We start from the raw sequence: 23,700 nt of genomic DNA on the forward strand, positions 1-23,700 counted from the left end.
AAATAAAACCAGTATGGTAGCGGAGAAATTGGAATCTTGAGGTCTAGAAACTGAGATTCTGGAGACGAATAAAAGAATAGAATGTGAAGTGGAAGGAAGCGACTGAATGTACCAGAGATGGAAGTGGAGGCGGTGTGAGATGAGCTACGGCCGAGATGAAGCAATATCTCCGCCCCCACTCAACCACATTACTGTTACTGGCGGCTGATAATACATGCCATCATGGCTGGCGGGCTGCATATCTTATTCCCCTAAACCAAAACCAGTTTGATTACATCCTTGCAAAAAAAAAAAAATCTTTTATTATAATATGAGAAATATTCACGCACATGCAGATGTCCTGCTGGAGATGCTGAAAGGAATAATGTAAGAGAGCAAATCTCATATGGATGTTGGATTGAGTAATGCAGTGTTCAGAAACAATACCCTGTGGATATTGAACTGGAGAACTTTCTTGGAACGTTAAAACATGCATAAATGGCTGCTCCAATGGAATAAGTAGTGGCGGGCAACATCCCAAGTTTAATAAAGTCTGGAGAACACACAAACACACTTGCTTGGCCTTCCCGTGTATCTCCCTACTCGGAGTTTCAAAACAGGATCATTGTTGCTCGAATTAAACAGGTAGTAAAGCAACACTCATCATTTCCAAAAACATTTTTCTAGAACTTTTTAGATCTTCAGGTTCGTATTGTATCTACACGCGTTTAGGCGCTACGTAGTTTACAAAAAAGGTAACAACAACAAGAAGATCAAGGACAAGAGCAACAACAACAAAAATTTCTGAAAATGCCGTTTTTGCTCATTTTCGGCAACTTTTTTCTCGTAATCTATTAGATCTGGGTGGTTGCAAAAAAATTACAGTTATAAAGGAGGGTTTGCCCTATATTTTAATGAAAATTTGGGAATTTTATCTTTTATAGAAAAAGAGAAAAAAGTTGTCAAAGTTGGGTGTTTTTCAACGTTTCGCTTTTTCGTGCAGTTTTTGACGACCAATCCCTATACAACTGTCCTACCGGACAGTTTTAATAACTCATATATAACTCAGGTTTATCACGTATTATCAGGTAATTGGCCAAAAATAAAATCTTAATTACAATAAAATAGTAATAAAATTATCTATTGTGGTTAAATTGTCCGGAAAGAGATTGCACCCAGCAGTCGGGACGTACAGAGCTACTGTGCTCAGCGGAATTCGCTCGCCATTGAAGTTGGCATTTTGTCGCAAGACCGGAAAAGTGTGGACAGGAAAGAAGGGGGAGATCGGGTAATCCTGCCAGGTTCGAGAAGGGAAGAGGAGCTATCGGACATTCACGGAGGTATCACCGGGAGTCACTTTGGAGTGAAGAGGGCATGGGCCAAGCGGAAGCAGCGGCTCTCTTGGGTAGGCTACCAAGAAGATGGTGCAGACTGGGCTAGTTGTTGCACCGAGTGGGCAGCAAGGAAGGGACCCAGCCGCGAAACCCATGGTGCCCTGAGGCAATACAAGGTAGGAGTTCCGTGCAAGAGGATAGCCATCGATATGGCAGGACCCTCTCCTGATTCCAGAAGAGAAATGCGTTATATTCCGGTTGCGAAGGAAATGTGCATCCGTTCACTAGGGACGTTGGTAATTGTACATTCAGGAAAACCCCCTTAATTATCCAGGTTAAAACTTGTAAAATCGAAAGAGAAAGTTGGAGCTTCCAAGTGAATGAATTTTCGGCTAAAACTCGATTTGGAAAATTTAACACGATCGCTATACTTCCTCTTACTAGGATTGAGAGAAGGGAATTGGATTCACCAATGAATTTAAGATTTCCAGTTTTTCTTCTCGGTAGGCAGAATTACTAAATCATCTTCTGCATTCAGTTTGCTGTTGATGTTCAATCAAACTGTAGCAACTACGTATTTACAACTAAGGTCTGACTGTTGCTGTATTCCAGCAACGTCTTAGATTGCCCATAAAATGACAGCGGCGTTGATATACACGAAATAAAATAAAACTAGCTTCCTTCCGCAACAAGTTTGCTGGTACTCTCCTGATCACCTTTTTTGTTTACAAAGTCACTAAGTTTACTGAGGACTTGGCCACTCGAAGCACCTAGCATTCAAAGTTCTTTAGGATTATATAAAGTAGCTTGTTAGAAAGTTCAACCGTTTCTTGGTATACTGTGCGCAGGAAATGATACCCAGGAGGTTTAACTGTTTAAAATGATGAAGCAGATTTTCTCACCTTTAGAATTAGTGGCGTGCCCTGAAACTGTACGAAAACATAAAAGTTCTCTAATAATATGCTACAAAGAACATATGCGTAGTGTATTCTAGGAAAATTCAGCTCGGACCGTATCCTGGCCCTTCAATTCCAAATCCTTCGTAAAACAGTAAACGCCGTTTATGTCCAATCAAACCATCCACACTGATCTGAATATCTTCTTCCTAAAGAGGAGTAAACAGAGATAGTCGTACCCTACACTGAGATAAAGTGTGAGAGTATTTTAATCATAGATTCTAATTTAATTAGAACTAGTTAAAAAAAGTTTTTGTATTGAAGGTACCCATGCAGAGAACGTCTAAATAGTACATGCTGGAATAACGTATTTGGGGGGGGGGGAATGTATAGGCATTTGCTGAGTAGCAGATTTTCTTTCTGTTGATTTTAATTCTGTTTGGATTAATTCTATTTTAAGTTCGGCTTTTATTTAATGTACTCAGATCTAATATTTGAGATTTGAGAAGTGTACATATTTGCAACATGGTTTACGCAAGTGATTAAAATTTAGTATAATGTAGATTATTTACATCTACGCAAATGCCGATTATTGTATTTACTGCGTTCTAAGTCAGAATATTCAACATTGATGAGGATTTCGTTTTTTTTTTTTGTGCGCGTTCTAAATAATTTAGAACTTGGTTCGAAACCTAGGAACTCGAATTTCAATTTTATTAACAAAATAATATTAAATAAATTCACGAAATACGTAAACCATTTGTTATTTAAGTAAAGAATGACCCACAACATCAGTGTTTGTTTGGGATTTACTTTTAGCTACGGTTCTTTCACCTTTGCATTAAAATGACTCTATTACAGAGGAGCCTATCTCCATCCCTCCTGAACTACCTCATAAAAATCAATTTTCCAAGATTTTCTCTGAAGTGGTTAATGGCGTTGAAAGATCCCAGTGGCAGGCTAGGAAGGGGCTCTGCAGTTTCAGGAACAAGAGTTTGAAATCATGCATTGTGCCGGGAAGTTAAATAAGGCGGCGGACGCACTCTCTAGAGTGAATGAGGGATTGCTAAGCGCTATTACAGACTTTTAGGCGTGATGCTTGGTATGAAAAGATGAAAGTCGAAATAGAAGCATGCCGCGAAAAGTACCCCTTATGGAATCTAGACAATGGAGTTCTACGAAAATATGTCAAGGATGCCAAGGATTTCTTAGAAACAGAAGACCCCTGGAAGTTGGTTATCCCAAAATATCAGCGGATGGAGGTATTAAAGGAATGTCATGATAATCCGACGGCAGGGCACCTAGGGATTTTCAAGACTAAGGGAAGGATAGCGCAGAGATACTATTGGCCAGGCATGACGAGCGATGTAGCACGGTACGTCAAGCGTTGTCCTACCTGCATGGCGAATAAGCCAGAGCAGCAGAAACTTGCTGGGTATTATGGGGAACAACGCAAAGTTTCGCAGCCATGGGAAGACGTCACCATGGATATTATGAGTCCATTGCCCAGGAGTTCTCAGCAACATCGTTTTATACTAGTGGTCTGCGATTATTTTACAAAATATGTGCTACTTCACCCATTGAGACAGGCCACCTCTAAATCTATAGCTAAATTTGTGAAGGACCAAGTATTTTTAGTGTTTCGAGCGTCTAAGGTCGCTGTAACCGACAATGGCTCTCAGTTCCTGAGTAAGGAATTTACGACCTTATTAGAGAACTATGGAGTCAAGGCAGTTCGGACAACATATTACCATCCGCAAAGCAACCCCACAGAGAGGGTAAATCGCGTCGTTAAAACAGCCATCAGAGCATACATCAATGATAACCAGAAACATTGGGATAAGATGCTGCAGAAAATAGCATTCGCCCTAAGCAAACATGAAACTACTGGATTTACACCCACATACCTAAATTTTGGGCGTGAACTTCTAGTATTCAACGGTAACCTCCAACAGAACAACACCCAGTCAGATGAGCTGGACGTCATGTCGAAAGAGGCACTCGCCCAAAAATTTAGCAATATAAAAGATGTATGGAATCTCTACTTCTCGAAGGAACAGCACCTGAGTTGTGTGAGCATCCTCCTAAGTAGACTGTGCAGTTAATAACAAAACCAGGCCTGGGATTGGCTGTAAGTGTAGAAAATATAGTTAAGAGTGAGACTAGATTACTGGTTATATCGATGACAATTATTTCATTACCTTTATTAATCAAGTTTTGAATTTTCCCCTAAAATTAGAAGGGTTTAGGTTTGTGTATTGTATTTTTTTTTGTAAAAAGACTTTTTTTGTTGGGATCAATAATAATATTTTCATAACCCTGAACCTTTATTTAAACCCCTGGCAACACCTCACATGGACAATAAATTTAATTAAAACTGTCCGGTAGGACAGTTGTATAAGGGTTGACCATAAAAACTGCACGAAAAAGCGTAACGTTGAAAAACACCCAACTTTGACAATTTTTTTCTATTTTTCTATAAAAGATAAAATTCCCAAATTTTCTTTAAATCTTACTCCAAACCATCCTTTATAACTGTAATTTTTTTGCAACCACCCAGATCTTATAGGTTTCGAGAAAAAAGTTGCCGAAAATGAGCAAAAACGGCTTTTTCAAAAAATGTTCTTGTTCTTGTTCTTCTTGTTGTTCTTCTTGTTCTTCTTGTTGTTACCTTTTTTGTAAACAACGTAGCGCCTAAACGCGAGAACCGATTTTCATGAATGAGGTGTCATTCCATTCGGAATTTTATGTAGATGTGCCTTTTGGGGGTCTCGGCGCTGTACATCGAATGGGAGAGGAGTTAGCCCCCTTTATGTAAGGCCCCCTCCAAAATTATTATTACTAATTACTCTGTAAATCTTGGCCCGATTTTGATAAAATTTGGTAGGATGATAGGGTTAGGGCTCCCCTATGTAACATTAAAGCGGCGATCAGCTCTAACACTTGTTAAGGGGAAGTATAGCAATCGTTTCAAATTATCGACACGTGAACCGATTTTCATGAATGAAGTGTCATTCGAATCGAAATTTTGTACAGATTTGTACTTTAAAAGTCTCGACGCTATGCCTCATAAGGAGGGGAGTTCGCCCCACCCAAATAAGGCCCTTTCTAAAACTATTATTACCAATATTTCTACAAAGCTTAATCCGATTTTGATAAAATTTAGCACGAAGAAGTGATTAAAGCTCCTCTACGTGGCTGTGAAGTGCCATCATGCTCTTACACCTACTAAGAGGAAGTACTGCAATCGTTAAAATTATCAATGAGTGAACCGATTTACATCAATGAATTGTCGTTCGATTCAAAATCTTTCCCTTTTAGGGAGAAGTACTGTAATCGCAGTTTATTTTTCTTGCTCCTCTTAAAAGGAAGTACTGAAATCGCAGTTTAATTTTGCTATTTACGTACAAATACCTTCCTATTTTATTCAAAACGCTTTCTCAAAAAGATGGTTATTGAGGATGGTTTGGGGACCAAAAAGATCTCTCCAGTGGTAGTTACGGTTCCGATTTAACACCTTATCAGGTTATAATGATAGAATAGCTTATTCCAAATTTTAAAAAAATCTGTAAAGCAGACGTAACTTTGCTAATAGACAAAAAGGAAAATCTATCCAAAAGGTACAAAAATCTCCTTAACAAAAACTTACAGTTTAAAAAGTTAAGTATAAGGGTTGATTAAACGCCAAAAGGTACACAAATCAGCAAGTATCCAACATTTCATTAATACTTCATTGATATTATTTAAGTAATTTTACCGCATTAATTTTCATTAATATTTTTTAAGAATTTATTAGATGTCACATACCCTTATGCTGGCCAGTTCATTCATAATAGTTATAATTGTGATAAAATTTATATTATATCTTCGTATAAATACGTACTTTATTTTAACTCTATTCCAAATTATTCTTCTGATTTCTCTTTAATGTGCCCTTTATTCTGAAGTTGTCACATATACATGCATGTTAAATTAGAAAAAGACAAATTTAGAGTCGGCTACTGTTTAAATTTGAATCACGGAGGATTTAAAACAATATTTCAGTCTTGAATTCGTCTTACCGAAATATTCGTGAGGACAAATAACACACAGTTACTAACAAGTAGATTATTCAACATTATTTATTCATTTCTCAATTGTAATTTAATTTAGTTCCCCTAATTTTACTTATAGTAAAATACTGGAATAATTAGCTGTCCTAAAAATATGCATATCTTATTTATTTTATATTACATATACACAACATTGTGGGAAGAACACCTAGATGGAAAATGTAATTGAAGAAAACTATATTATTTACGATAAAGCCAGATTGACTACTACATAAAGTAACAATTTAATCGAAGAATGAACTTAAACCGACGATTTTTATTTAAAAATAAAAATAAATAAATAAAATCATTGATGAATGTTGGTGTAAGCAATTTTTAAAAAAATGTATGAATTTTTTAGCCTCATATTTTTTTATTTATTATAACGTTTTCTTTTTTACCTGTAATCAATAGTTTGATTATTATAGATAAATAGATATTACAGTCAATCTAAGTTAAATGGTGTGCTACTTGAACAAATATTTTGTAGATGAAAATGGCCAGCATAAGGGTCTGTGACATCTAATAAATTCTTAAAAAATATTAATGAAAATTAATGCGGTAAAATTACTTAAATAATATCAATGAAGTATTAATGAAATGTTGGGTACTTGCTGATTTGTGTACCTTTTGGCGTTTAATCAACCCTTATACTTAACTTTTTAAACTGTAATTATTTAAAGAAGTAGCTATCTGGTTAGAGTATCGGCCAGCAGGGCGCACCACGCAGATTTGATAACTGAGAAGCTGTTACTAGGTAACTAATTTTTTTTATTCTAAATTTATTTATTTATTTCCCCTTATTATAAAAGTATTATTTTAACTTTAATTCTAATCACTTTTATTTTTATTTGATTATTATTATTCATCATATTGCCTCTTCCTTGTTTTCCCTTTTCTCCTTACCCCCACCCTTGTCATCACTGAGCTTGCCTTCTCCAGAGGTGTTTGTATTTGTAGAGGGTGGCGTAACAACACTGATTTCAGATGACGTTCAAATTGGTCACTGAGAGGGAATCATTAAATACCTATCCCACTTTTTTTAGGAAGTCATATCTGCGCACTCAAATTGTGGCGATAGTTGCTACGATGCACCCACTGACGCTGGCTATACTGATTCCGCTTGTAGCTGCTGGTACCGAAATAGGCACCTATCCAGGTAATTTGATGTTTTGTCCATAAGACAACGGACGGTATTTATTATTTATTACCGATTCTACTTAATCCGAGATCCGGATATTAAAACTTTTGCCAATGACGGTAATCATGCTCAACTTCAGGAACTATCTTAGATCACCATTATTTGTTTTAAAATTAAAAAGTTGTTGGCCAAAGAAGCCATTAAAAATCTCAGAAATTAGTACAGTAGTAACCTTTAATTGTGATAAATTTGGTAAGAGAGATAATTATTTTTTCTCTCTATTTGCTTAAATGTCAACTGTTTCGCCTACATTTTTTGGACCTCCTTTACAATTATAAGACTCCTCAATTTCAAATTTATTTCAAAATCATTGCTTCTTGGAAGCGGTAAAGTTTCGTTTCCTATTTTTTACGATGTAATAATTAATCTCCTTAACAAAAACTTACAGTTTAAATTGTTAAGTATAAGGGTTGATTAAACGCCAAAAGGTACACAAATCAGCAGTACCCAACATTTCATTAATACTTCATTGATATTATTTAAGAACCCAAATTTCATGAATACTTCATTGATATTATTTAAGTAATTTTACTGCATTAATTTTCATTAATATTTCTTAGAATTTATTAGATGTCACAGACCCTTATGCTGGCCACTTTCATCTACAAATATTTGTTCAAGTAGCACTGTAGATTGACTATAATATCTATTTATCTATAATAATCAAAGTATTAATTAAAGGTTAAAAAGAAAAACGTTATAAAAAAAATTAAAAAAATTATGAGGCTAAAAAATTCAAAAACTTTTTTAAAAAATGCTTAAACCAACATTCATCAATGATTTTATTTTATTTATTTATTTTTAAATAAAAATCGTCGGTTTAAGTTCATTCTTCGATTAAAGTAATTGTTATTTTATGTAGCAGTCAAACGTTTATAATAATAGGTAATAATTATCTGGCTTTATCGCAAATAATATAGTTTTCTTCAATTACATTCTATATCTAGGTGTTCTTCCCACAATGTTGTATATATGTAATATAAAATAAATAAAATATACATATTTTTTAGGACAGCTAATTATTCCAGTATTTTACTATAAGTAAAATTAGGGGGACTAAATTAAATTATTGAGAAATGAATAATTATTGTTGAATACTCTACTTGTTATTAACTGTGTGTTATTTGTGCTCACGAATATTTTGGTAAGACGAATTCAAGACTGAAACATTGTTTTATATCCTCCGTGATTCAAATTTAAACAATAGTCGACTCTAACTTTGTCTTTTTCCACTTTAACATGCATGCATATATGACTACTCAGAAAAAAGGGCTTATTAAAGATAAATCAGAAGAATAATTTGGAATAGAGTTAAAATAAAGTACCTATTAAATAACGAAGATATAATATACATTTAATCATAATTATAACAAAAAAATATTATGAATGAACTGGCCAGCATAAGGGTCTGTGACATCTAATAAATTCTAAGAAATATTAATGAAAATTAATGCAGTAAAATTACTTAAATAATATCAATGAAGTATTCATGAAATTTGGGTTCTTAAATAATATCAATGAAGTATTAATGAAATGTTGGGTACTGCTGATTTGTGTACCTTTTGGCGTTTAATCAACCCTTATACTTAACATTTTAAACTGTAAGTTTTTGTTAAGGAGATTTTTGTACCTTTTAGATAGATTTTCCTTTTTGCCTATTTTACAAAGTTACATATCTGCTTTACAGATTTTTTTAAAATTTAGAATAAGAAATTCTATTATTATAACCTGATAAGATGTTAAGTCGGAACCGAAACTACCACTGGAGAGATCTTTTTAAAGAATGATTATAGTTGCGGTCCCCAAACCATCCTCAATAACAAATTTTTTTTAGAAAGCGTTTTGAATAAAATAGAAAGGTATTTGTATGTAAATAGCAAAATTAAACTGCGATTTCAGTACTTCCTTTTAAGAGGAGCAAGAAAAATAAACTGCGATTACAGTAATTCTCCCTAAAAGGCAAAGAGGCAAAGATTTTGAATCGAACGACAATTCATTGATGTAAATCGGTTCACTCATTGTTAATTTTAACGATTGTAGTACTTCCTCTTAGTAGGTGTAACAGCATGATGGCACTTCACAGCCACGTAGAGGAACTTTAATCACTTCTTCGTGCTAAATTTTATCAAAATCGGACTAAGCTTTGTAGAAATATTGGTAATAATAGTTTTAGAAAGGGCCTTATTTGGGTGGGGCAAACTCCCCTCCTTATGAGGCAAAGCGTCGAGACTTTTAAAGTGAAAATCTGTACAAAATTTCGATTCGAATGACCATTCATGAAAATCGGTTCACATGTCGATAATTTGAAATGATTGCTATACTTCCCCTTAACAAGTGTAAGAGCAGATCGTCGCTTTATTGTTACGTAGGGGAGCCCTAATCCTATCATCCTACCAAATTTTATCAAAATCGGGACAAGATTTACAGAGTAATTAGTAATAATAATTTTGGAGGGGGCCTTACATAAAGGGGGCTAACTCCTCTCCCATTCGATGTACAGCGCCGAGACCCCCAAAAGGCACATCTACATAAAATTCCGAATCGAATGACACCTCATTCATGAAAATCGGTTCTCGCGTTTAGGCGCTACGTTGTTTACAAAAAAGGTAACAACAAGAAGAACAAGAAGAACAACAAGAAGAACAAGAACAAGAACATTTTTTGAAAAAGCCGTTTTTGCTCATTTTCGGCAACTTTTTTCTCGAAACCTATTAGATCTGGGTGGTTGCAAAAAAATTACAGTTATAAAGGAGGGTTTGGAGTAAGATTTAAAGAAAATTTGGGAATTTTATCTTTTATAGAAAAAGAGAAAAAAATTGTCAAAGTTGGGTGTTTTTCAACGTTACGCTTTTTCGTGCAGTTTTTGATGGTCAACCCTTATACAACTGTCCTACCGGACAGTTTTAAACAGTTTTAATACGTACGAATAATTAATTGTATATTTTTTTCTGAAGTTACGAATAATCAGCTATTTGTACTCAACGTTGGTACGGAGATCCTTCTACTCGTATTTACAACTAGTACGAATAATTAGCTGATCGCAGAATGTGAAGCTGGGAGTAATTGCCATTTGCCGATTACACTTCCGCATTAAGAAATGCCATTTTGGTTGTGGTATTACGTATGTGACTCTTCTACAAATTAGTTTCTTACAGTACATGTAGGTAATTGTTAAGCAATTATAATTTTCCAACATTTATTTATTTTTTTTTTAATATTTACAGCGATGCAAGGATGCAAGGAGACTGGAGGGACATCTGAGTGTAGCGTCACCATTGCTGCCTCAATTAAACATAAAGGTAATATATTTTACTTTCTAGAGTTTTGATCATCTCAAATTTCCTATTTCCTGTTTTCACTGGAAATGTCCATTTGCAGTCCCTTGAATTCGAAAAAATGTTTTTAAAAAAATGATCTGAGTGTGTGTGTCTGAACAGAATATCTAAAAAATGAATAATTTTAGGAAGTAGAATCTTTATATTTATATTTTGATGCCTGCAAGAGATGCGACTGTAAACTTAGCGACCAGAAAGATTTTTTGTACTTCTTTGAAATTCTCTCGAAGATGACTCCAACGATTTCCTTTAAGACCTCATTTACATTGCACTCCTGTTGGCCAACCACTTTTATTGAAAAAACAAAAAATCAAAATATGATTAAGTAATATTAAGGGAAGTTTCATCCAATTAATTGGAGTGGGAGCGGTTCCATCTGAAGTACCATTTTAGTCGATGCACGGTATTGTTGACTTAAATCTTCATAATGGGGAAATAAATGTATAACTAAAGTTCCAAGTCAGAAAAAAAAATCCGTTACGAATGTACAAGTTTACTGAATGCACTTTATCCCTTTTTTGAAATTTAAAAATAATAGATAATTATTTATTATTTCACTAGATAAAGGGAAGTATGGTTAACTATTAGCCTTCAAATGTGGTTTCTTTCAAACATCCGTTTTGTGGGTCCTCTGAATGTGGTTTTTAGCAAATTGGCTGAGTATAAGTTTGAGTCTGTTTGTGTGTAATCTAGATAGAAACGCAAACAAATATTAAACATTTCTTTCTTAAACCGACAAATGAAATTACCCGTTTGTAACCTAACCAACCAAATTTCTCAACCTGGAGTAACCACCTAACTAATTATTTTGAATCTACCAAAGCATTTTTCCCCCTTCGCAATTAGGATAGGTAGATTGGTGTAGGCTGTGTAGTAAAGTGTCTATTCTCCAGTATTGGTCAGGTGCAAAGGACCCTTGATGCTGCGCACCTTTCCAATACCAAAAAACATTAGGATAAACTCCTTTTTTTAACACTTACATTCAAATAATCCACTTGAATGAATTTTTTGTTTTTTTTAGATGAATACCTAAAGGTAAACAATGTGTGAGAAAAATTAATTATTTTTGCAATAAATAATTGACCAATCACTGAGTACACTTGAAAAAGTCGGTGGGGCGAATTGGAAGCTGGGATTGCTAGTTGGATGTCTATTATAAGTAAACCAAGGATGTCCTGAAAGTATGTCAGTTAGTTTCAGACTTAGAGGGCATGGCTTCATTCTGGCGTACCTATCCACCTATCCGCCTTCTGGAAGAATTCTGCCAACATTTCTCTCACTTTGCCACGAGATTGTTAGGAGTGATTCAGGAGGCTTTATTGTATATGGCAGATCCTGTTCAAAAGCAGCAACCGCTTCCTTAGCCAACGAATCGGCTTGATCATTTCCATCCACAACATGTGGTCGCACCCACTTAAACCAACATTGAAGTTTGGTCCTTGAAGAGCTATAGTCACTTTTCTAGTCCTCTCTATCAAGCAGGAGTTTGGATTGCTTAAGCAGAAAATTGCACATCACGGTACGTCAGAACTAGCGCAAATTTGTTCTAGATTCTGCTTAGCTTGCGCAAGCCGTTGTAGTGACTTCAATGCACGCCACTGTTCGGCCTGGTTATTGCATCAGGTCCTCTAAAATTACGATTTGTTCTCAAATACCACATATATCCACTATTCCCTAAGAAAGTCGCATCCAACCTTACAGCCATCGGTTAATATGGTAAAATCACTAGTTAAATCTTATTTCTTAGCTGGTACAGTTGCATCAACTTACTTAACATCAGCATCTGTATTCGCGGAGTTGCCATACCTCACATGTTACTGCTAGATCAATTTCAGTTATTAGGATTCTCTATTTAAATCTGTTGGGAACCGAGTAGAGTTCCTTATGCTGATCTATTTTTAATTTCATTGGCAGTGTAATTTCTATAATTGCACGATGCTTCCAGCGAAATAGCCATTGATCTCATTCTATAATCTTCAGATTCTCTTTATTTTGTGATCCTTCAGCCCAAATAACTGTAGCATAAAAATAAATCCGTCATAAATAATATTAAGGATGTTGTATCTTGAACATGGTGTATAATTTTTTCTAATGAAACACATATTTAATGAAATTAAAAGAAAATGGAAATTCACTCAATTTTCAATTTTCTAGTCCAAGAAAAATGTCTAGTTCTTCTTCTTTTTTTTTTATTGATGAAAATTTTATGATGAATTTTGTAATGAAAAAAACTATTAGAAGAGGAGTTGTGCAACCAAACATCCCAAGCACAAACCTTCGCCGACTATTTGAAAACATATTCTTGCGTGATTGAGAGAGAAATTGAAGATATTCTGTTCTGTTACAGTTGATGTAACAGTTCTCACTGTCCCACAACGTACAGGGATACCTGATACCACCATTACGGTCAAGGTACAAAACATTCAAAAGTTGGAGATAAAACTGACAAGTGAGTAACTAATAGTATTGTGTATATCGATTTTTATCTATTCAAACTTGGAAAATAGTTGGTGTAGCGCAGATAATTGGGAGTGTTTACTCTTTTCAATTTTAATTAATTAACTAAAAACTGAGACGGTTGGCAAACTTGCTAATTACCTTGTGTATCTCATTTTAGCAAAGCTGTATTAGTATAATCACAATTATTGTTTAAACAAAGCTATTTCACGATCTAACTCCTCTTAAGTCCAACGTAATTTAAGACAGCTTGATTCATTTATTTATTTGCAGTGTAACTTATTTGATGTGGTCGACAATCTCTTTGTGATGGGCTGAGTTAATTTTTGAATAATTAACTTCTTAATGTTGCCTCTTATAAAGGGACAATGCCATTCTAACCTTAAAACAATTTTGTCTGTAAGCTAGCCGCCTCTGACTATTTCAGTCTCCCCTTACGTCATTGTGGAAAATAGTCCTATTCTGTCCCCTGTCCTGTGGGAGCATTATTTTTTTTTATTGTTTACATGAATTGAAATGCCTGATTTAGCAATTAAGTTGTAAAAATTCCAAAATTCTGTAATCCTCTGATGTACTACAATTCTTTTTTTTAACTTTTCAGCACAATACTCAATCCACGAACTTCTACGTAAATACATATAGGGTGAAGGGACCAGTAATTGACTGGGCACCAGTAATTGACATACCAGAAATAAACTGGTATTATAAGGGATATGAGCCGTTTTTAGCGGTGATTCTTTCAATTTCGTTATTGAGAAACCTTTGGGCAGCAGTTCCAGAAAAATATTAATTATTGGAAGGTTCCTTGGTATCAGTGGAAGGTTATTTGTGTTAAAAGTTCAAAATCAAGGAAAAAACAAGCCGTTGCTAAGGAGGATTGATAAGAAAATAATTTTTCTTTTTTCTTATTTTTCGTTTATTTGTTCATATATTCGTGTGGTTATCAATGTTCTGTTATAATTAGTATTGCTCGTAGATTTCATTTATGTAGTTATTTTTTTAATTATAAGAAGCATTGAGGATTAAAATGGTGCTGTCAATCACTGGTCCTTGAAACGGCAATCTGCCCAGTAATTGACATGTATGTCAATTACTAGTCCTACAGCTTTTTTGTTTGAGACCAGTGATTGACTTCCTGGGAAAATAATAAGATAGGTCGATAAATTTTATTATAATAAAAAATTCAATATATTGTAAAATAAAATCATTGATAAAAATCGGCAACATAAAATAAATAGTAAAACTTCCAACAAAATATGTTTAAATTAATGAATTAACAAATGTACGCCTTATTTCAAGAGGGCATGCAGAATGATTATCCTGTTGAGAACAGCAATGTATGAACAACAAACTGGAATAGTCGAGATCGCCGAACAGTTTCACGAGGCCAACGTGACTGATAAAAACGACGCCCACTTATCGGAGTTTGAAAATCTCTCATTCTCCCTCAGTTTTGGGTCCTTGCCACATGCCAAAGAAGAAAGGGAGGAAATGGCTGAACTATAGAATTCCATCAAATAAAACGGCCAGGGGAAAAATGAAGCCCCTCAAGAGAAGTACCAGGTGCGAAATTAAACATAAGTGGAGAAGTTGGTGACTTTGTGATGTTACACATTACTTACTTTTTAATCTAGTTTTTTTTTTCATTGATGTTTCATTTATTTATTACTGTTGTAAGTGCGAATGCTTACAACCTGAGGCGGGACGCGATTAACGTGCACACAGTGTATATATAAATGAGCCCAAGAGGTAACTCAGTAATAATAAACAATCAAATACTGTTTAGATGCAGAAAATAAGAATGAATTACATTCAGATAGTTTGGTTTCGAAGCAAATGACACTGGCAGTACAGATTGTGGAAAATATTAGCGAAGCGCTCCAAAAGAAGGGAAGCGTAGGAGAAATTTTGTTCACTAGAAAGCACCAACAACTCGAACCCAAAGACGCGTAGATGCCATCAGTAGCAACGTTATAGGCGGAATGGATAAAACAAGGATGTGACCACATAGTCTAATCGGAAGTAGAGAGTTTGGTAAAGTGAGAACCAAAAAAAAATTCCCAAAAAGAGGTTTAAGTAACAAAATATTTAGCGGAAACGTGGAAGGATAAGAGAGCGGAAGAGTTGAGAGAAAGAGATAAAAGCGAGCCGACAGACATTGTGTACGATCTAACAAGTATGTTAGCTAATATCTCCTTGGTACTATTGAAAGTAAGGGCTGTTATTCAAATTACCTGTCTTGGCTTGGGGACTTAATTAAAACTGTCCAGTAGGACAGTTGTGTAAGGGTTGGTCGTCAAAAACTGCATAAAAAAGGGTAACGATGAAAAATATTAGATTATTTAGGTTTGCCTATTTAAAAACTGATTGTAATTAATTATGAATAAGACCGATTTTTGTTATAAATCCAATTGAAAAAGTGATTTAAGTGATTTATTTAGATTTAAAAGTGATTTTGAATGCATACCTTATGAGTTTCATGAATATATTTGTATGTCAATTACTGGTCCCACCCCATGTCAAACACTGGTTCCACCGAAAATTCGGTATGTCAATTACTGGGTCATTGACATACTTCCAAAAAAAATCATTTTTGGTTGACGTAAAGATCGAATTTAATGCTTTTAAAATATTAATAAAATAAAATACATCCTACTGGAGCGGTACAATTTTACAACCTTCACCTGGAGCCAAAATAACGGAAGTTATTCTACCTTAAACTCGAATTTTTTCTTAAGCAGTCAATTACTGGTCCGGTCCCTTCACCCAACTTACTTTTCAAATAATGTTACAATTTTTCCCTTTTTAATTTTAGCTAAATATTTATTCTCTTCATTTTATGTTTAAGAGTAGTAAATGTCTGTTTAAGAAGAGAGATTTTTTCTGTACCACATTGAGGGACAATTTTTTTAGACAGATTTCGTTTGATTCCTTGACTCTATTCACAGGTAAATCTGAAGAAGAAGGAAACAAGTGTACACCACTTAGCTGTACGCTTGAAAAACATTGTAATATATGTGTGAAGTATAGGCGGATGCCATTTAACGGTACTGGTATGGATCTCTGCTACAAACTGTACTCCGCAGAAGAACAATATGCCTACGGCAAGTGTCTTCAATGGCAAGCTCACACACAAATTAAAGATCTTAAATTAGAAGATAACATTCAAATAGTTGATGGTGCGTAACATTTGCATGAATTTTTTATATTTAGAATAGGCCTGCTCAACATGGGCCTGCGTAACATTTTTGTGTCACCCGCGCTATGAAATAGAAGTAGAAACCTACTCAAAACTAAATCTAAATAATTTATCCTCTTTTGTGAGATAATGTATTTCTCAATAAAATTACAATATATTGCAGTTTTAACTGGAAACTTTATTTTATCTATCATTTAATCACAACAGTATCCGTCCACGACACCTAATTGGTAGTTGGACGTTAAGCCCCGCCTGAAAAAATAGGCGATTACTTTACTTTACTTTTTTACTCACAACTGTATTAAAAAAGAGGGCAATTTGTGATCATTCATACTACAAAGACCCGACAAAGTTCGGTTCAATCCTCATTATGGTTGGTTAAAAATGTTACTGAAGGATCTCGGCTTGACGCAACAGGACACTGAACATCAAGTTATTATACCTTGAGTTTAGTGTCCTCTTCAGTAAGAATGTACGATTCCTGTAGGAGTAGTTCGGTTGCAAGGCAAACCAATATTGATACCGGTTTTTTTCTTATTATTTTAGTTAATTTAAGGGCCGTCAGCATCCCACTCTATAAGATAAGCGAAAAACGCATCTTCGCCTATCTTAATGCATTAACTACCCCCAAGCAGTGTTCTCTCTTTACAGACCGCACTAAATTTACTTCTAATTATATTTTATTTATTATTTATTATCCTTTTAATGAAATTTACACCTGTACCTACAGGTACAATAGGTAAATGCGATGAAAGTATGTCAATAGCGTGGCATACGTGAATGACGGTCATCCATTGATGGCCGCCGTTAGTCACCCAGTTGGTCACGGGGCCAACGGCGCCTCAGCCGTCTTCGAGGATTGGAGGGTAGCGTAGTTGTAGACAGGTTTGCAGCTAAAGGGTTGGGATGCAGTGAGAGTTTTTGGTGAAAATTTTTGTATCGAATTTTGGCAAGTTCGGAGATAAGTGGAATTTGGAGATCTGTATGTATAGTGTGGTTGCTTACATAGAATGGAGCGTCTAGTATGCGGCGGAGAATTTTGGATTGCAGTGTTTGTAGTCTATTGAGGTTGGATTTTTTAGCTGTACCGTAAAGTTCGAGTCCGTAAGTCCATATTGGTGTGAGAAGGGCTGTATAGAGTAGTCGTTTGTTCTGTAGTGAGAGTTTTGAGCGTTTGTCGAGTAGCCTGGCTAGGAGTTTGTATCGTTTGTTTAGTTCGGTACGTTTAAGTCTCGTATGGGGGTTCCAGGTAAGTCTCTTGTCTAGGTACATTCCAAGGTACCGCACATGGTCGGCTGGTGGGATAGGTGTGTGATGTAAGAAGACAGGTGGCGGAGTTTGACGTTTGAGTGTGAAGACTATGTATTTAGATTTAGTTGGGTTAATTTTTATACGCCAGTTTTCTAACCAAGGTTCTATTGAGTGAAGGTGGGACTGTAGTGAGCGTACTGCGAGGATAGGGTCAGAGTGTGTGGAGAGAATGGCAGTGTCGTCAGCGAAGGTGTAAATAGAGGTATTAAGGTTAGAAGGTAAGTCGGCAGTGTAGATTGTGTAAAGAAGAGGAGCTAAGACACTTCCCTGTGGCACACCAGCAAGGACGGGATAGATGGAAGAGTGAGTAGTGCCTTGAAGAACTTGAAAGAATCTGTCAGAGAGGTAAGAGCTGAGTATGAGGTAATAAGTGCTAGGAAGGATGTGTTTTAGTTTCCACAGTAGACCTTCGTGCCAGACTCGGTCAAAGGCTTGCGAAACATCGAGGAATACTCCAGCGCAGTACTGTTTTCGCTCGAGTGAAGAAGCGATGGTGTCTACAACACGATGGGCCTGCTGGATCGTCGAGTGGCAGCTTCTGAAACCAAACTGATGGTCCGGTATAATTTCGAGAGATTCTGTAATTTCGTAGAGGCGTGGTAACAAAAGTCTCTCGAATATTTTGCCCAAGAGAGGCAGTAGGCTTATCGGTCGATAGGAAGAAGGTAGTTGAGTCGGTTTGTTGGGCTTGGGTATCATTCGAACTGTAGAAAATTTCCAGAGTATAGGGTAGTAAGTAGTTCTGAGAATAGAGTTGTAAATGGTAGTGAGGAAGACTATTGCTTTTTTGGGTAGTTGGAGTAGGATGTTGGCAGTAATTAGATCGTAACCAGGGCTCTTTTTTTTATTGAGATTAATAATGACTTGCTTGACTTGGGAGGGTGTGAACGGTTTTGGAGGCATAGAAAGAGGTAAAGGTATGTCTAAGTCCCTAATAACGTCTTGAGTATGTTGTGAGTTGAGAACGTCAGGATGCGGAATGAAGACAGTTGAAAGGTGCGTTGCAAATAGTTCAGCTTTTTCCGAGTCACATTTAGCCCAGGAACCGTCAGTAGTACGAAGAGAAGAGGAGGTAGGTTGAAATTTTAGAATACGTCTAGTGGCAGCCCAAAGGGAGTTGTCTTCAGTAGTCAGAGATTTGGTATATTCGGTGTATTGTTTGTTGTAGTATTTACGGAGTTCTTTTTTAAGTTGGTTTGTCAGGTGATTAAGTTGTTGTTTATGAGATGGGTATTTTGTACGTTGCCAGAGAGATCTCGTTCGTCGTTTGTTAGTTATGAGTGTGCGCAAATAGAGGGGTAAGTTATAAGGTATGCGAGCAGGTTGTTTAGCGGTGCAGTTAGTCGTCGCTTGCCAGATACTCTGCTGGATGGCGGCAGTGAAGTGATCAACGGTATTGTCTAATTCTTGGGGTGTTTTGAGAGGTATTTTGAGGTCAATTTTCTTCTCAAGTAAGTCTCTGAAGAAGGGGAAAAATTAAATCTGTTTTCTAATTAGAAGTAATTCATTAGAACTAAAACAACAAAGTCGAGATGCATGTTATTAATTATGGATCACACAATCAACTGAGATTAAACTGCAAATACGCCACGATTGCAATACTTCCTCTTAATAGGACTAAGTTCGTGGTGGCATTTAAACATAAGGAGGTTCCTGACTCCTCTTTCCCTGACAAATTTAAACCGAATCGAGTGAAGATTTACTGTTATTGTAAATAATTATTTTAACCGGGTGCCAATAACCTCAAATTTGGACTGCCTTAAATCATTAAAATATAATAAAACAATTAAAAATAATAATAATAATTTTAACATTACATGGGGCAATCTCCCCGCTTCAATATGCGCAATGTCGAAACACCCATCAGGCACATCTGCAAAAAATTTTGAATCGAATGACACCTCATACAAGAAAATTGGTTCTCCCATTCAGGCTACGTTGTTTAGAAAAAAGGTAACAACGGCAACAAGAGATCTCCCACTTACAAAGCCACGCTTCATAACTACTGCACCAACAATCGCTCCTCACTCTCTCACATAGACACATATATACACTCAAACAAATACGTATTTAAATAAATATTTACATAAATACACAACTTTTATTTTGCTATTACAATTGTTACCACTAAGAGGGGTTAATAGAAATTTATTACTGCTCTTCTCATAATTACATTCCTTCCAAATAGGGGAGGTTAAGAGAAGTAAAATACATTTCCATCTCAAAATAGAGCCAACCTCTAGTCATGCTAAAGTTCAGAATTGGGCTCCACCGACAACGTCCAGTCCTGTTATCCCAGCAACGAAAAAACCTCAGACTCAGAAACAGTATACCGCGCATAACAATGAAATTTTGTAGATATGTAAATACTCACAAAATATTGTTTTACTTTGTACTATTCTTACTCTTGATTATAACCTTCTTTTGTCTTTGTCTTTTTTAAAGAGATGAAATGCACAAAGCCGAATGGATCTACGATTAAATGTCACGCCTACTGGTTAAGCGACATAGAAGGTGATATGTTCTAAATTAAATCAATTAATTAATTACATCAAGCAATTAAAAGAATTACTTATGATGAATTTTTAATGGCTATTTAAGAGCAGTGGAAATATGGAAAAACTTCTTCACAACCAAGTTTCGGCCAGTTAATTGCCTTCTTCAAGGCTAAAATTAATAAAAGAGAGAAGTTTACAGTAAACATAAAAACATTATTAAAAATCTGTTGTGATTACTCTCCCCGCTTTCTCTTAAAACGATTCTCAAGTTTTCATAGTTTTAGCATTTTTACTAATGCTAGTTGCTTTCAATCTCATCTCTTTCCTCCCCCTGAAAAAGCACTTAAGACTAGCCCACCAACAACACCAATAATGGTTTGAGCCAATAATCAAATTTTCTTGGGAAAAATATAAAAGTTATAGAATTACTTAAGTACAGTAAGAATTCAAGTTTAAAGAAAATCTTGGCCACCATATTTCTTGAAATATAAGACTATCAAAATTGAACAGTTAAATAGTCTTTTTCAAAAAATGATTCGCTAAACTTCTTTTCTGGACACTGGGGACTTTAAAACAAAAATATTTCTCTTACTTAGTCCTGTAAGGGATTGTAAAAATAAATTCTCTGGTGGCTAATCGTATCCAAAGAAGCGTTACATTATTGTTACAATTCATCATACAACTTGCATTGAAGAAAGCGCCTTTTGGCATCTTTTTATTCAGTAGTGAAATTAGACAACCGCATGAAATGACACTTTACTTTTTGTCGGCGTCATTTTGAATATTAAACTATCATTTTATTTCTAAAGAAAAACAGTGACTGCAATTAAGTTCCTTCACCAAATTTAGTGCTATAATGTGCCCATTATGTAGCGGATGGAAAAATTCATACTACAATAATTCTCTGAACTCTAACTTCTAGCCTATTAGAGTGGCTGATTCAATCAACAAAACCTACACATCTCCAAGAAGAAATATATTAAAGAAAAGTTCGACAAAAGGTAGACATTTAATAATTTTTTTTCTCTCATACCTGAAAAATTTCGAGTATTTGTACAAAACAGGAAATAAAGTCTCATACTGCATTTGCCTATAACCGAAAAGGCCAAATTGCGGCAAAATAAAATTTCACAATTTTATAATAATAGTAATAATCGATTATTCTTCAATCCGACATGAAACTAACCTGGATTCTACACATTTTCTTAAGACTGGCCTACTTAACTCTCAAAAGGCTCAATTTAATTCATTATTTGGTTACCTCCAAGAGAGCTGACAGTAACTAATGAAATTCTCTCAAAGAAATTATCACTTTACAGATTTATTTTTTTTTGTAATTCAATTTTAATTGTGTACATGTAGTTCTACAACTTTTGTATGAAACATTTTTCAAAGAAGATTTGATTAAGGACATTTAGGGGGAAGAAGGTTGTTAAGTTTACTTCTAGGGCTTAAATGAGTTACTCAAATGCGGAAATTGAGGGGACAAAAATGTCTGGCAGTGTGAATTTTTTTATTTGTTTTTTATCTTCTGTGATTTTCTTATAAACCAACTCAACTGAACTTTGTAACTTTTTTCGAAAAATTGATTTTATGAAAGTTTTCAATCGAGGTTTCATGTAGGTATTACCTCTAAAGTCCCAAACTCTGCGGGTTTACAACCTGAATATTGTTAACAAATTCAATGTCATTAATATGAATCATCTTTTTCAAAATCATGTTCCTTTGAGCTGATTCTAAGGCCCTCTGAAATTTGGTTTCCTGGGCTGCCGTCCTCTTGGCCCCGCCTGATTCTTTAATTTATTTTATCACATTTTGCTTGTAGCGGTCAGTGTATATTTGGAACTTTTCGATTTTTATTAAATAACGGGACAAATCGCCTTCGAAATAAGACAGTCCCCATCACCACTGCACGTATGGTAAGTCTAAGGCAGGCTTATTTTCAACTTTTCTTTTCATATCGTGGCTGATAAAATGTAAACCAATAAAAAATTCATCAGAAGTCAACATGGTCGCCCTCAGAACTAAATTAAAATTAATAACTTATAAATTATTTAGAGAATATCAGGTGGTTTGTGAGATTAGTAAGATATGGGTTACTTCTGTTCCAGGATACATCTGGGGCTATTTCTATCCACTGGGAACATCAGGAAGCTACTTGTCATTCTATTCTCTTCAATATTTAGTAACTGTGTATCTCAAAGGTTGGTTACACAATTCTAGGTTTTGTTCTAAGCATTATGAAATCCTTTTGAATTAATATAAGAAACTTTTATTTAATAATATACGTATGAAATTCTTCTGTAAAAAGCCTAAGTTTCAATCATCTTTCTAAGTAAATAATTGAGGAAAGGAACCATTCTTTTTAGGTTTCTTCCTCGTTCAGAAAAGAAAGATGGAATAATTCAATTTTTTTGGAGATAGATTGTCCTCATTTGTACATTCTAATTTATATCTTGTTCACAGATGGAACCTACAACGAATGTTACGACCAAAAGAGATACAGTGGTAAAGTATGCTTAAAAGTGAACGAGATATCACAAAATAATGAAAAGATAGACTGTTTCAGAGTGACTGCAACAGCTTTGTGGTACACCGGTTTCAAATGTTTCAAAAGGCACACCAATACTTTTGATTTTCTTACACTGCGAGACTATGTCACCGTGCTCAATTCGTAGGCGCACATCTTTAGAACTAGCCAAATAAACATTTTACTATTTTTTGTGAATGCTTATTATTGTACAGAATTATTATGATAAAATCGGGGCGAAACGAAAATAAATAAAATAAAAGTCCTCGCTCATGAAATTATTATTGGAAAGAATGTATGTGTAATAAAAAGTAAATAAATAAGCCAATATAATTAGTTTATATTTATTCTATTCTGCTTCTAAGACAACCATGTCAACTTGTTTCAAATTTTTTCAGGGCACTCACTTTTCGGCAGTAGGGGATAAGAGACCTGAACATAAGCATTGCGAGGGAACTTTACGAGTCATTTAAACTCATTTAAAAATGACGTACTAAAGATTGATAGAAAAAACGTCTGTTTAAAAAAAATTTAATGGCCCTTACTCTCATAAGAAAGTGATTTTGGGATTCCACTGGACCGTTTTGGGTACGAAAAAGTTATGTAGCCGAGTACCCGCTTACTTTTGGAGATTGGAGAAACGAGATTTATTTTTTGTTTTGAAAATTTTGTGTCTCAATTAAAATAGTAATTTTTTAAAATTTGTAGCTTGTAAGTTATTAATAAACTAACAGACCGGTCAACTCTACCAGAAAGTAGAAAACGTCAGAGATACATTACCTCAAACGGACTTTCTACAGGATGAATTAGGTTTATGCCTCTATAGGAGTCTCATCTATCTGGTCTGGTTTGACTCAGATATGTTCTCA

General features: G+C 35.1%; 1 protein-coding gene across 2 annotated transcripts in view; it reads left to right on the plus strand.

Moving 5' to 3' along the window:
* The window catches only part of LOC141448388 (uncharacterized), a 38,629-nt gene extending 15,455 nt beyond the window's left edge, over nt 1-23,174 (plus strand). For both annotated transcript variants that reach the window (XM_074116732.1, XM_074116731.1), the window contains exons 6-11: nt 10,726-10,800; nt 13,184-13,285; nt 16,242-16,472; nt 20,249-20,317; nt 22,413-22,505; nt 22,768-23,174. In XM_074116732.1, coding sequence (XP_073972833.1) covers nt 10,726-10,800; nt 13,184-13,285; nt 16,242-16,472; nt 20,249-20,317; nt 22,413-22,505; nt 22,768-22,979 — 782 coding nt within the window. In that variant the 3' untranslated portion in view covers nt 22,980-23,174. The remainder of the gene's footprint in view (nt 1-10,725; nt 10,801-13,183; nt 13,286-16,241; nt 16,473-20,248; nt 20,318-22,412; nt 22,506-22,767) is intronic.
* Nucleotides 23,175-23,700: the final 526 nt, after the last annotated feature.

This window comes from Rhodnius prolixus, unplaced genomic scaffold (genome assembly GCF_049639745.1).
Source record: "Rhodnius prolixus isolate KJV_2025 unplaced genomic scaffold, Rpr scaffold_25, whole genome shotgun sequence".
In the NCBI taxonomy this organism is placed as follows: domain Eukaryota; kingdom Metazoa; phylum Arthropoda; class Insecta; order Hemiptera; family Reduviidae; genus Rhodnius; species Rhodnius prolixus.